Source organism: Hippopotamus amphibius, chromosome 9, assembly GCF_030028045.1.
Source record: "Hippopotamus amphibius kiboko isolate mHipAmp2 chromosome 9, mHipAmp2.hap2, whole genome shotgun sequence".
Classification (NCBI taxonomy): domain Eukaryota; kingdom Metazoa; phylum Chordata; class Mammalia; order Artiodactyla; family Hippopotamidae; genus Hippopotamus; species Hippopotamus amphibius.
The window spans coordinates 124,604,131-124,618,076 of record NC_080194.1 but is presented as its reverse complement, the minus strand read 5'-3'; the positions used below and the strand labels follow the sequence as shown (position 1 = coordinate 124,618,076).

At 62.4% G+C, this 13,946-nt stretch overlaps 2 protein-coding genes across 8 annotated transcripts in view; one reads left to right on the top strand and one right to left on the bottom strand.

The window, feature by feature from the left end:
* The window catches only part of CORO7 (coronin 7), a 59,140-nt gene that overhangs the window by 32,724 nt on the left and 12,470 nt on the right, over window positions 1-13,946 (top strand). The window lies entirely within an intron of this gene.
* VASN (vasorin) lies at window positions 318-11,284 on the bottom strand. Its single transcript, XM_057747798.1, has 2 exons — window positions 11,139-11,284; window positions 318-2,973 (listed from the first exon to the last, which is right to left on the bottom strand). Exon 2 carries the CDS (start codon window positions 2,961-2,963, stop codon window positions 945-947), a length of 2,019 nt encoding a protein of 672 aa, XP_057603781.1. The 5' UTR covers window positions 2,964-2,973; window positions 11,139-11,284; the 3' UTR covers window positions 318-944.

Sequence of the window (13,946 nt, the reverse complement as noted above, 5' to 3'; positions counted from 1 at the left end):
GTAGGGTAAAGCTGCTCTAACTGTTCCCCTGCCCCGAGGCTGAAGTGGTCCCTTTCCCATCCTTGCTCCCACCTGGCTCCCAGTCTCACGGGGAGGCTGGACCGGGCATCTCCGTTGAGTGGACTGAGCAGACACAACCCAGGGCAGGACAGCCTGGGGCATGCTGACTAGGGTCTGGTGCCCACTGGGGAGAGGGGTCCCTGCCCCCAGCTTCCCCACAGAGAGGGCTGTCCCTTTAAGCCTGTGAGCCCCCACCCTCCCTCAGCCCAGCCCAGGTACCCTGGGGCCTGTGCCTGAGAAATGCACTTGCTTGTTTCTTTTCATCTTTTATTTTTCTTACAAAAGGCTTTCATATCATTTGTCTTACAAAAACCAAAGTCCTTGTCTCTGAGTTTGAAAAACATTTTCCCAGAATAAATGGGAAAGGATCTTTTATAAATATATTTTAAAAAACAAAATCAAAACTTGTTCCTAAAGCATCTTTCTTTCCAGTTTCTTTTGTTCCTTCACTCTTTGGGCCTGAGGCAGGGTCACCTGTCCCATCCCCAATCCCACTCTCCCTCTGCTCTCTTTTCTGGGGGCTTCCTTCACTGGCCCCCAGAGTCTCCTTGGGGTGGGGGGCTTCGCAGTCCCGGACCTGTGTTACCAGCACACGGCAGGGCCCACCTGACCCCAGAGGCTGCATGTTGCAGACCATGGGCCTGACGCCATCCTCTAGGCGCTCGGGCAGGGGGGACCTCAGAGGTCATCACCTGGGTCCCAGCGTCTTACAGATGAGGAGACCAAGGTCCAGAGAGGGTCAGGGACTTGCTGTGGTCACACAGCCCCGGTCCTGACGTGTCCTCATCATACAGATCTGAGAACTTCCTTGATCTGGCAGCAAGAGGGCCCTGGCCAGTCCCAGTGGGGCTGAGAGCCTGGCCTCGGCAGTCCATCACTCAGGCTTAGATGTACGGCTTAGCTGGGAGGGGCCCCTGGGGGCCGGGCCCCGAGTAGCCCATGAGCGGCACCTCACACTCAGGCCCGCCAGGCGGGGCCTCCCCACCACCCTCAGTTGCCTTGGGGCCTGGCTCCAAGGGGGCCTTCACCCCCTCCAGCTCCAGGGGCCCAGCCCCCGGCCCCACCTGCCCTTTGCCCTGAGCCACAGCCGCCGCGGCCCGCCCCCGCCGCACACAGAAGGCCGCCCCTACGGCGGCCAGCACCGCCAGGAGCACAGCAGCCAGGGCAGGCGCGATCAGGAGCGGCAGGTTGCCCTCGCGGGCCTGGGTGACTGGGGCGTGGTTGGAGCGGACTGCCGGGGGCGTGCGGGCCTCCCCACAGGCCTCCTCACCCTCAGGCACCCTCCCAGCCCCCAGCGGCCGGACGCAGATGGAGTAGGTGGCATTGGGCTGCAGCTGGGTGACCGTGTACTCCGTGAGTGAGGCAGGCAGCCGCAGTGTCACAGGCCGCTTGTCGGGACCTGACAGGTTGCGGTAGGTGAGGCGGAGGCTCCTGAGCTGCACCGTGCTGCCCTGCAGGTAGCGCTGCAGTCCCACCCGCAGGGAGGTGGGGCTGGCAGGTTCAATGCCAAGCGGCAGGGGCTGGGGTGGCCGCCGTGTGGCTGGGGCAGGGCTGGGCCTTGGCCGACTCTCACAGTACAGGCCCGTGAAGCCCTCAGGACACAGGCACTCCAGGTGGCTCCGTGCTCCCAGGTGACAGGTGCCCCCATTGAGGCAAATGGACGCCGGGCAGTCCTGGGGCTGGGGGGCAGGCCCCACTGTGGGCGGGGCAGGGGATGGCCGACTCGGGGCCTCCGTGTCCGGCTCCGTGGGGCTGAGCCAGGTGGGAGCCGGGCTGGAAGGCGGGAGTGTGGGCTCCCACACCACGGGCCTCGTGGTGGGCACCGTGGCTGTGGTGGTGGTGGCTGGGCAGCCGAAGTCGGCATAGTCAAGGTCCAGAAGCAGCCGGCCGGCATTCTTGGGCGGGAAGTGGCAGCGCGTCTCCTCGGGGCTGGCCAGCACCACGCGGGTCTCCCGCACCCAGGGGCCCAACCAGCTCAGGAGGCACACGCAGTTGAAGGGGTTGCGGGCAGCCGCCAGGAGCCGCAGGCGGGGGAAGAGGACCGAGAGCTCGTGCGGCAGGGCCTGCAGGCTCAGGTTGCTCAGGTCCAGCTCCTGCAGGGCCGCCAGGCCGGCCAGGTCCTCGGGCCGCAGCTGGGCAATGCGGGTGTTGCCAGCCAGCCGCAGGCGCGTCAGGCCTCGCAGGCCTCGGATGGCAAGTGGCACACGCTCCAGCTGGTTGTCGGCCACATCCAGGTCGTGGAGGTTGCGCAGGCGGCCAAAGAGCCCCTCGTCCAGCCGCTGCAGCCCCAGGCCAGCCAGCCTCAGTGCCTCCACGTTGGCGGTGTCCAGGATGCCGGGCTCCAGGGCTGGGAGGCTATTGTGGCTGAGGTCGAGCAGCAGCAGGCGCGGGAGGTGCAGCGGGGGCAGCGCCCGCAGCTCGTTGTCCTGCAGCTTGAGCTCCAGGAGGTGGTCAAGTGCGTCGAAGGCACCGGGCTGGATGTGACGGATGCGGTTCTTGCCCAGGTAGAGGCGCTCCAGGCGCCGCAGGCCACGGAAGGTCTCGTTGGTGATTTCCCGAAGCCTGTTGGCAGTCAGGTCCAGGTTGCTGAGGTTGACCAGTGGCTGGAAGACCCCACCAGGCAGGCTGGCAATCTGGTTCTGTGACAGGTCGAGGAGCTGCAGGCCCAGCAGGCCAGCAAAGCTGCCCACATCGAGCGTGGTGATGCCGTTCTCAAAGATGTACAGGCCCACTGTGTCAGGCGGCACGTCAAGAGGCACGGTGGTCCCCTGGCGGGCAGTGCAGAAGACCGTCTGTGGCTGGTTGCACTGGCAGCCAGACGGGCAGCCCTGCACCCTGGACTCCAGGGCGGGCAGCAGCAGCAGCAGCGGCAGCAGCAGGGGCGGGGGGGACCTGGAGCGCATCTTCTGGTCCCTGGGAGCAGAGAGGAAGGCGGGAGACCGTGAGGCAGGGGCCCCAGGGGACAGCCACTTCAGGAAGGACTGGGAAGGGAATTCCCAGCCCCCTTCTCCACTCCCTGCCCCCAAACCCAACAGCACACAGTAGTTATGAGTCAGGTCCCCAGTGCCCCAGCTGGGTTCCTGTCCCAAACCCATCGCTCCCGCGCTGTGTGACTTTGAGCAGTCACATGACCTCATTATGGTATCAGTTGCTACTTCCTGCGCGGACATCAGGGTTCGGTGGGCTGATGCACACAGAGGGGGGCCCGGCCCCCAAACACGCAGTGACCATGAATAACCCCGTTCTCCTCAGCTCCAGCCCTCTGGCCTCTCTGTGGATCAGAGAGAACATGTGGTCCAAAAGCATCAGACTCTGTGCCCTCCCCCTAAACCCCCCCCAGAATCTCTGCTGAGGTGGACAGGGAAGGAGACAGTATGCTGTGTTCTGGAACGGCAGCCCCTCCCGCAGCATCTGGGAGAGAAAGAGCGGGCAGGCAGCCGAGCGCGTAAGTAGAGAAGCTGCTGCCCTGGGCCGCCGGCCGCTGCCGCCACACTCTGAGTCCTCCAAGTGAGGAGAGACCGCAGTGGGAAGACTTCACATGGAAACTATGGGATCGGTGTTTTTCCACATGTGAAGTCAGACCTGCCCAGTACGTGACCAGCAGGAGAGTTCCCGGGGGAGGCAGGGAATCCTGGTCTTCAGATCCCCCATCTCTGAGCTGTGATGACAGAACTAGAGGTGAGGGGGCCCTGGCCTCCCTGGGCTGACCCAGGGCTCAGGTTGGGGGACGTTGGTTGCATGGTAGCCTCAGAGGCAGTGCCAAGCCTGGAAACGCTCCACAGATTGGATCCTCTGCCATTTCTTGAGATCCACTCTAGGCCAGGCACTGAGCAAGAGGAGCCACAGCCTTTCCCATGCGCCGGCAGCACTGAGTGTCTGGGCACCTCATTCACTACCCCCAGCGGCCACTCCAGGTGGACGCGGTCTGCCTGACTCCCAGATGGCAGGAGAAGGGGCTCCTGGAGGTGCAGTGACTTGCTGCCTTTGCACTGCTGGGAAATCTGAGCCAGAGCCCAGGTCCTTAACCACGTCCAGGTGCAGCTGGGCCTGCCCTCCTAATGTGGGGCCCAGTCCTGCCCGGGCGGAGGTGGCTTCCCCAGTCGCTCCAGGCTCCCACTCATAGCTGGAAGTGCCCGAGACAGGACAGGGCCACAGCAAGCTCCACCGCCCCCCCCCCCCCGGCCCCGGCCTTCACTCAGGCTCCTGCAGGGAGCCCAGGGGCCACCCTGGCAGCAGTCCCCACACTCTGGGCCCCTAGAGTCCCTGAGAGGCCAGCATGCCTCCCCTCCAGGTGCCTCCTGCTCACACAAGGGCCTTTTGTGCTAGGGCTCAGCCTCCCCTTCCCCCCACTGGCCAGCCATCCAGCCACACAGGTAACATGGCCCCCCAACCCAGCCCACGTTCTGCCCACTGCCGTCCATCAGGCTGCCCCTCCCCAGGGTGTGGGTTCCTGGAATGTGAGGTGGAGGGGCAGGTGGTCCCCAGGAGGCCACTGTGGTGTTGGGCAGCTCTGAGTAAAAGCCCATCACCAGGTTGGGCCCTCCTAGGCCCTGCCCACCTGCAGGGTCCCCGCTGCCCCTCACTAGTTAACACGGATAACTGCCCTTCAGAGGCCATCCACGGAGGTCTTCCCTGACCCGTAGCCGGTGCCATCTCCTCTCTCTCTAGATTCTACTATCCCCTCCCTAAGGGGAGTCCCTGTCTGTTTTTGCTCCCGTGTATCCCCGAGCCCGTCTTTGTTGAGTGAACGGCGGGGGAGCATCTGGCACTCAGCCTTAGACAGAGCTCAGCCAGAACCCGGGAGGCCTCATGCACCCCCGGCCCTGTCGGTGCCGTTCCCAGGGGGTTCTGTGCGCCGCACCCGGCCTCCTCCCCCACGTGGACCTGCTCCACCCTCACTGACTCAGAGGCGGCGGCGGGAGCGGCCTGGCCTCCAGATGTGGGCTCTGCGCGCCCCCCACCCCCTGACCCACGTGGGGGGTGAGCCGCCGCCCCCTGAATCAGCCCTCCTGGCGGGGGCAGGGGTGCGGGCAGGCAGGGTCAGGAAGGGAGCAGCCAGGCTCTGGGGTGCGAGGGGACCCTACATGTGGCCAGCCTGGCCGCCCCTACAGTCTCAGCTCCCCACGGGCCTCATACACAAGGCCACCGTTAAAAGCTCACATCAGGCAGCCCTGGGCCGGGGTACCCGAAATGTGAGGGCACATACAGCAGCTTTCTCTCAGTGCCTCAGTTTCTTCATCTGTCCACCAGGGTGTTTCAGAATGGACACCTCCCAGTACTGGGAGCACTTAGCACTGAGGAGCCAGGCATGTCCTTGGGGGCCTGGGATGCATACTGGGGGGTGTTTCCCATTCTGCATTGAGGAGGGGACCAGCATGGGCTCTGAGCTTCACGCTGTAGTCTGCTGGCCCTTTAATCAGTAAAGTCATTGTGGGGGAGGTAGGCAGGGACACTGGGGGTCTGTCTGGCCGCAGAGGCAATCCGCCGAGCTGGTAGAGAGTGGGGGCTGGGTCAAAACAAGAGCAACGGGCATTCTGGGCTGGGGAGACCCCAGCAGGATGCAGAGATGAGTGCCTTCACCTGAGCCCCACTCCACCCATCCAGCAAGGAGTTGGTACTGGGGTTTGGGAGAATGGCAAGCTGGGGGCTGTCAGCTCCGGGGGGGCTCCACCACCAAGAACAGATCAGAGGGGACCCAGAGGGCAAAGACGGACCATGGAGGGGGCAAGTGGCAGGGCAGCAGGAGACAAGCTCTGCCCTTAAAGAGCTTCCCAGATCGCGTTTCAACTGGGGGCTTTTTCTCACCAGCCCTGCTTCACCCTCTGGAGTTGTTCTGAGCACCCAGGGTTGTGGTTCTATGTTGTTCTGTTTGTTTTAAATGGGGAAGTTCTTAAGTTCTGGGAGCAACTCCGCCTGTCTGGGCACGTGCTGGTGTGTGTGTGCATTGGGGGTGGGAGTGCCTCGTTGGGGTCACGGTTGCCCTGGCCCTTGCAATTTCAGCAGCTCTGAAGGACCAGGGTCTGGGCTTTGATATCTGATCTGCTGACTGGAGGCAGGGAAGTGGGCCCTTTCCCTCTGCAAAGGGTGTGGGGAGAGTTCTGGAGGCAGCCCTGGGATCTGGGGGTTGGTGGAGACAGGAGGGCAAAGTGTCCAGGGCCTCCTCCTCCACGTGGACTCACCTTGGCCTGGCCCCACCACGAGGCCCTCCAGGGGACAGTGCTGGGATGGGGCTTTGGGGTCCGACTGCCTGCATTCAGTCTGCTGCATGACAGCCTGGCCTCAACCCTTTGTCTCAGTTCCCATCTGTGAAGTGGAGGGGGCTGGGTACAGCACCTGAGTCTCAGGACTGTTTTGTTTGTGTTTGGAGAACATTCTAAGCGGTCAGTAAACATTACCTATGGAGGGTGTCACCCATAAAACCCGAGTCTTGCCCTCCGCATGCGGGGTAAGGATGCCATGGTGTGAGAGGGGCTGCACGCAGATTTGGGCACAGACAGGAGGCCCCCTGGGCCCAGGGTGAGGCCTCTACACAGAGGCTGCCCTCCATCCTTGGGCGTGGAAGAATGGGAAAAGCTAGAGAGAGCAGCCTGGCGGTGGGGAGGTGTCTTTAGTTCTAGAAGGGGGTGGGGGGAAGTGAGCTGTCCTTTGGCCGGCACTTCAGCATGTGACCTGGTGGGGGGGAGCAGAAGGAGGGGCTCTATGAGTAAGGACATCGTCATCTCAGCTCTCAGGGGGACCCAGAGTGTCCCCACCCACCCCCAAGTGTGGGACACACCTGGAGGCACCCACTCACACACAGGCCCTGGGTCAGGCAGGGACTGGTGAGTGGGTGGAACCCGGGTCTTTGGGTGACCACATCAGACCTCAGGCTGGAACATCTCCCAATGCCTGGCCGGTGAGGGATAGGTATGGGCAGATAAAAGCAGGCACAAGCCCCTTCCTGTACCCGACGCTGCAGAGTGGGTACAGGGTTCTGGGGCTGCAGATCTGACCCCGTGGCTCTGGGCCTCTGGCGCCCAGCACTGGCCCGCCAGGGCTAAGAACCGCTGGCCAGGCCTGGCAGTGGCCCAGCCCAGGAGTCTGCCAACCCCCCAGGCAGGCGGGACCATGCCGGCAGCCAGGACAGCTGGCTCCGGTTTCGCTGACGTGTCTGAGGAGGCTCTGGGCCCAGGCTGGGTCCACTAGTCTCCCCATCCCTGGGGAACAGCAGTCCCTGGCCCAGCCGGTTGGGGTCTTTATCCTGGGCCCCCGTGGAAGGGGCCAAGGGGGCTGAGCCTCAGGTTTCTCAGAGATAGCCCTCTTGGGGGGAGGGGGTGTCCTAGCCCTGCCCTATGATTAAGCAGGGGGGGTCCCCACCAGTCTTGGCGTCTCTGCCTTACTTCCTCCATCACCACCCCCATCCGGTTCTACTCATGCGGATAAGGCCCGCCACTCCACTCCACTCTGCTCTGCTGCTCCGCTCCATTCCACTCCACTCTACTCCCTCATTCGGGCTTCCCTTCCATATCCCATTGACAGGGCTTCTCAACCCCAGCTGCACATCAGGATCACCAGGAAGCTTTAGAAAGTTCCTAATGCTCAGGCCCCACCCTCCCCCCAGCCAATTTAATAAGAATTTCTGGGGTGAGACCCAGGCAGAGTTGTGTTTTAGAGAAGCTCCTTGGTTGGGTCTCCAGTATAACCTGGCCTCAGATCCCGGGGCAGAGGGTTGCAAAGGGGGACCGTCTGTACGTCAGTCTGTACGTCAGCCTGTCTCCCTGTCCAGGGAAGAGTCTGGATCCGTGAGCAGGTATGGCCAGCTGGCAGCACTGGAAGAGCAGGAGCTGGACCTCCTCCCCCTCCTCCACTCCATGGCAGGAGCTGCCTGGCCCCAGGTAGGTGCCTTCTGTGGCACCGTAGGTGACTTGGCAGCTGCCAGACCTGTCAGTCCAGGGCAGGAAGACCAGTGACTAAGGCCAGTCAACAGCTCAAGGAGCCCTCAGGGCGGCAGGATGTGCCTTCTCAGTCTCTGCTGGGAGAGGACACCTGCTGCCCCGGGAGCTATGTGGTGGCTGTGGCCCAACTTGAAATGGGTTGGTCCAGATGCCACTGTCGGCACGCGCAGGTGTGATGCCACTGGGGCTAGGCTCAGACATGGCACCTCCTCACTGCCCTGTCCCCACCCAGGGCCAAGCACCCATCAAGTAAGGCCCCAACCCTGCAATTAACCCTGAACTTGCCAGAGGAAGACCTTAGTCACCAAGGGAGGCCACCCGCCCAAGCCTGCTGGGCCCAGGCCGTCTGGGGCCTAAACAGGGTCTGAGAAGGAGGTAGCCCCAGAGGGGGGCTTGCCCTTCTCATTCCATCATGCCCAGGGTCCTCGGTCACCCTGCAGCAGAGGAGGCCCTTCCTGGGGTCTGTAAGCTAATTGGTGGGCACGTGGGGTTGACTGGGGGAGCCACAACCCTGCCTCTCACCTCTCCCTGCTGCCCACCCAGGCCCAGGGCCAGTGGGACCCCAGTGGCCACCCCAGCCTCTTCTCAGTGCAGGCCAGCTCTCTCCTTCCTCCTTAATTAAATCTCTCAGGCAGCCTCTGAGGAATGTCAGAGCCTTATTGCATTCCCCGGGAGGAGACTGGTGGGGGCTGTCCCCCACCTCGGAGAAGAACTGGTCCCTCGCCTGTCCCCACCCCCCAAACCTAAGGTGGCCCAAGGGAGTCTGTTCCAGCCTCCTCATACCCAGGGAGGCTGGAATGAGGAAAAGCGGGGGAGGCCTGTGGGCCTGGCCAGCCAGGCGGCCCAGCCAGCTGAGGGAAAGCAATCCGGCTGACTCTGGAATGTGGAAACCGATAAAAGGAAGAAGGCTGAGCCCCCGCCCACCCTCAGCGCACCCCTGCCCGCCCCCAAACACAGCCCTGGTCTGGTCACGCGCGCGCAGACACATGCCCACGCCAGACACACGCCCACTGGGCTGTACATGCGCGCGCGTGCATACACACACACACACACACACACACACACACACACACGCCCTCCCCCTTCTCCAAGAACTCTCAAATTCCACAGCAGTGAGGGGAGCTGGTTTTCTTGGCAGTGTGGAGCCTTGGGCTCCCTGGCCCAGGGAGGGGACTCTGAGGGGGGGTTTCGGGAGGGATCACTGACCCTGTTAAGTGGCACTGCTGTCCTGCCCATGAGCTCAGGGCCTGCCAATGGTCAGGGATGCTTCTGTGGGCAGAGGCTCAGCCAGCCTTCTCTCTGGTCACCAGGGGAACTGGCTGGCTGGCCTGCGGAGGTGGGAGCTGCCTCCAGGGCCCAGCTGAGACCCTGCTGTCCTGATCCCAGGAGCTGCCCAGCCCAGGGGTGGGTTCCACTTAAAAGCCCCCACAAGGGCTTAACTCTCTTTACCTGGGACTTGTCCTAGCTCCCCCAGGACTGTCGTGGAGGTGTCAGGAATGGGAACCAGGACCTGGACCCATCTCCTGCCCAGGGCATCTCCCTAGGGGCATCTGCCAGAGGGGGCTGCCTGGGGAGACCACAGGTCTGGGCACTGTCTGTGGGGCTTCTCATGTTGAACCCCTCCTCGTCCACGTCCAGGAGAGAGTGGTGCCATTCCAGCAAATGCCCTAGGACACCAGCCCCCACCTGCCCAAGCTGACCCTCTGGAACTCAAAGGTCCCAGGGTAGTTTTAGTCTGCAGTCACATAAGGCCAGGGGAGGTAGGGACAGGCAGTGCCCAGGCCTCCAGCCTGGCACGCGTGTGCTCATCCTCCCTCCCTGGGCCCGGTAGAGGCCAGATAATGGTCTGGAGGGAATCCAGCTGGGCTGCTCATTACCAGAGCCCTCTTCCTGCCTCTGACACTCTGTTTACAGAAGCTCTGGGGGCTGATTCCCCTGGGAGAAGACAGCAAACTCAGGGGACTGCTCTCCCATCCCCCGCACCCACCTGCCTTAGCCCTGTTGGGCCTTGCCAACAACTGGGCCCATACTGGACATCATGGCCCGCTGGGCCTGCTGACCCCCCTTGGAGGTCACCCACCCAGCCGCCCCTCTATGCCCCTGACGCCCAAAGTCCAGCCTAGTGGGAAGGGATCTTGGGATTTAGTTCAGTCCCCCAGCCCTAGAAGCTCTTGGCCTGGTGAAACTCTCCAGAGTCTCACCTGCCCTTGGTGTAAAAGGCAAGCAGAGGGACCCTCAGGGCCACTTCCTCCTTCCCACCTTTCACACTCCACCTCTCAGCCCCAGGGGGAGAGGCAGTCAGCGACCCTGGTGTGGTGTGGTAATCGTTAACAAGTAGGGGTGAGGCAGAATGGTTGTTACTAATCGGCTGGCCTGCCAGTGACCACAGGAGACCTCAGCAGCCCTCAGGCCCCAATGCTGCCAGCCCAGGGACACAAAAGACTAGGCTGGCTCCCAGCCATTGGGTTCACAGCCTGACCAGATCCCTTCCCTGGCAGAGGCAGAGATGGAGCACCCTGATACCTGGAGTACAACCCAGACAGCCAAGGTCCGTACCCCCTCCAAGGGCTGCATGCCTGTGGCCCCGCAGCTCTGCCCTGAGTGACAGGGCCCTTAGGACGAACCCCGGGCCGTCGATCTGCACGGGAGGACAGGGGTGGGGATGGGGGTTGGCGGTATCCATGCCCAGAACCAGACTGTGCCATTCCAGGAGGTAAAAGTAACCCAAGACTATGGCTTGGCCATCCCCTCAAAGGGGTTTGATTCATAAAACTGGTCATGCCGGAGGGCCCAGCCATGGGAGGAGGAAGCGAGGGAGGGGGTGTTTATTTTGTCTGCTCGCAGCCCCGCGGGCCGGTGAGCCGCGTACGCGCGCGCGCGCGCGCGCACCCCTGCCTTAGAGCTGTCGGCGCCCGAGGACAAGAGGGCGGGCGAGGAGTGTACGGGGCCCGCCCGCTGTGCGCCCCCGAGTTGGCCCAAGTGATCGTGCAGGACTGGGGGCCGCGTGCCCGCCCTGAATGCGTGTGCGCATTGCGGGGGGTGGGGGGGGGGTTTCTGTGCGCGTGATCGGCGCGTGTGCACAGCCCGCCCTGTGGCGTCCCCCGTTCGACCCCCCCGCAGCCCCCCAGCCCGGCAGACACTCACCGGGCGGCGGCAGCGGCGGCGGGAGACGGGCGGGACAAGCCGCGGCCTCAGTGCCTCCCGGCCCGGCGTCCGGAGGTGTCCTGGGTCCCGGGGTCCCGAGGTCCCAAGGCAGCCGCGTCCGCGTTTCCGCGCCCCGGGCTCGGGCTGCGGAGTCTGCTCGTGGGAGGCGGGTCCCGCCTTAAGTGCCGGGGGGCGGGACCGCCACGGGCGGGGGGCGGGGTTGTTTCCCCATTGGCCGGGGCGGGGCCGACGGAGATCCGCCTCCCCCTCTCTGCTGAAAGTGTCATTTGGCCAGACAGCCTAGTCCTCGTCCTGCTACCTCCCGACCAGGAGGGCCGGAGAGACCTTGCTTGGCCTCTCCCGACTAGGAGGGTGGGAGAGACCTTGCTTGGCCCCGTCGGGAGTCAGGAGTCCCGCGGACCAGTCTGGTCTGCCACTGGTTTGCAGTATGACCCTGGCAGATCCCTGTTCCGTGAAAAAGCTAGCAAATATTGAGTGAGACCAAGCGTCCCAAACCTGGATGCCTGTGACCCACTAGGCAGGTGATACAGACTCGAGGAACGGATCTCAGAGCCTGTGGAGACCGGGGAGGTGAAGCTGGTGTAAGACTCAGCCCCTATGACCTGTCCCAGTCTGCCAGAACTTCAGATTTTTCAGGAGAAACTGGAAATCTGGATTTTTAGGTGAAATCTCTCAGTGTGTTGTTGGTAGCTAATCCCAATTTCAAAAATTCTTGGTTAGGCCACACACACAGAGCCCTTCCAAGAGCCTCATAAGTACAACCTCTGATGCCAGATCTGAGTCCTGGGGTCCATTTGCCTGAGCACCTCTAGACCACTTTCCACATGTCTTAGATGAAGGGACCAAGGCACTGGAAAGGGACGTGATAGACTACCCACAGTTACCGGCAGCTTCAAGGCCAGAATGTGCTGGGGGTAGCTGCTCTGAAGTGCGTGGTTGGGCCTCACCATCAGTAGGTGGGGCCCTGGTTCCTCTGACAGTGGCCCTTAATGGGGCAGAAAGGGCGGGTGCCAGGGGCTGGACTAGTCGAGAAAAATCCCCTGCCTTGGAGATTCCAGGAAAATGCTCTGCCCTCCCCACCCCCCCCACGCTTGTGGTCAGGGCTGTGCCTCAGAGCCTTTGGGGACTCAGCTCGGCTCCTGACTTTCAGCCAGCTCCAGGACACTGCCACCCCTTCCACCCCAGCCTGCAGTCAGGGCCTTTGGCTGGGCCGGCTCAAATCCTGGGGAGCCTGAAGGCTTATTCCAGCAGGCTGGGCCACACCAGCTGGGGGCAGGGGGACTGTGTGGTGTTTGAAGGACCGGATCACCTCCAGAAGGCAGGATGGCCTCCGTGTCAATCTCTAGCAGGGCTAAGCAGGGTCCCAGACTCCTCCCAGATTTTCTCAGCCCTTCGCCTCCTCAGGGCCTCTCCCCCACGGGCCCCCTTCCAAGATGGGCAGGGGCCTGCACCCCATGCTTTTGTTGTTATATGTGGATGTTGGGTGTGCCTTGCAAACCTCTGAACATCTGTTCCTAGGCCATTGTAGGTTCTCAGGTGAGTTTCATTTGGCTCCTGTGGAACTTGCTAAAAACTTTGAAACCCTTGCCGACATTGAAAAATCCAGTGATTTCATATTAAAACGGGACTTCCCAGCTTGCCTTGAGTGGGAACTCAGCCGAGGCTGAGTGGCAGCTACCCTCTGTGAGCAAGGCCCAGACTCACGGGTCGCCCCAGTCCCCACCACACCCAGTTGTCTCACACCAGGCTGCTGCACTCCTTCAGCTTCCTGGAGCCTCTGGGTTTGCAGTCAGTACTGTGTGGCTCTGCTCAGACTGTCCCTGTGTCTGTGCCCTTGGACCCTGTGTCCCCTGAGGCCCTCAGGGGAGTCCAGCCCAACTCTCCTCCAGGAATAGGACTTCCTGGCAGGTCCCGAAACCTCTCACCTCTGTGGCTGGTTCTTGCTGATAGCAAGATCCCACCTGCCTAAAGGGTCCATCCCCTGTGCCACTCCTGAGACTGGACTCACACAGGCCGTGCTCCCATCCACCTGGAGGTTCAAGGGCAGCTTCCAGGAGACCCCCTCCCCAGTTTGTCCATCCTGTCCTCATTTGGCTTCAAGGAACCATCCTGCCTTAGAACTTGGTTCTAAGGGAGTGGGCAGCAGGGCTTGGTTCAAGGAGGTCTCCACTGCCCAGGCTGGGTGACAAGAACAGATCCAGGGGACTTGGACTGCTTGGACCAGTGGCAACGCCAGGATGTCTACGTGATGGGTCTGAGTGGGAGAGATGGGCTGGCAGGGAGAACCAGAGGAGAGTTCTTGAAGTTGCTTTTCCTGGCAGGCTCACCACGGTACTTCCTGTGCTATTTGCAGCAATATTGGGAAAGCCGATGGTAGTATCAGGGGCTAACCCCTCTCCCACGTGATCCACTTGATACCACCATTGACCTGACCTCAGGGGTAGGGGGCAGATCTGGGCTCTAGACCTTCTGTGACTTTGAGTCTGGAGTCAAAGCCCTTCCCCAGTGGCAGGCCCAGATGCTAGCCCTCCCCCGGTGCTATGGCAGCAGGAGAGGTGCCTATGCCAGCTCTCACCCCCTCTGGCACCATGCTAGGCTAGGGCTTGGTTCTGCACTCCAGACGCAGATGTGGCTTGGCTCTCTTTACAAGACCTGGGGTCAGACCCGTGCCAGCTGTTGGGCAACCCTTGGGGCTAGGTGCCATGACCCCATTTCCTGGCCTGTGCCATGGTGGGCAGGATGCCCCTGCCTGGCGGAGCTGCTCAGGTAGCTTTGCCTGAGGCGAGG

Bases quoted from the DNA above. Each gene is read 5' to 3' on its own strand.
- VASN (XM_057747798.1), bottom strand. From the start codon at position 2,963: ATGCGCTCCAGGTCCCCCCCGCCCCTGCTGCTGCCGCTGCTGCTGCTG.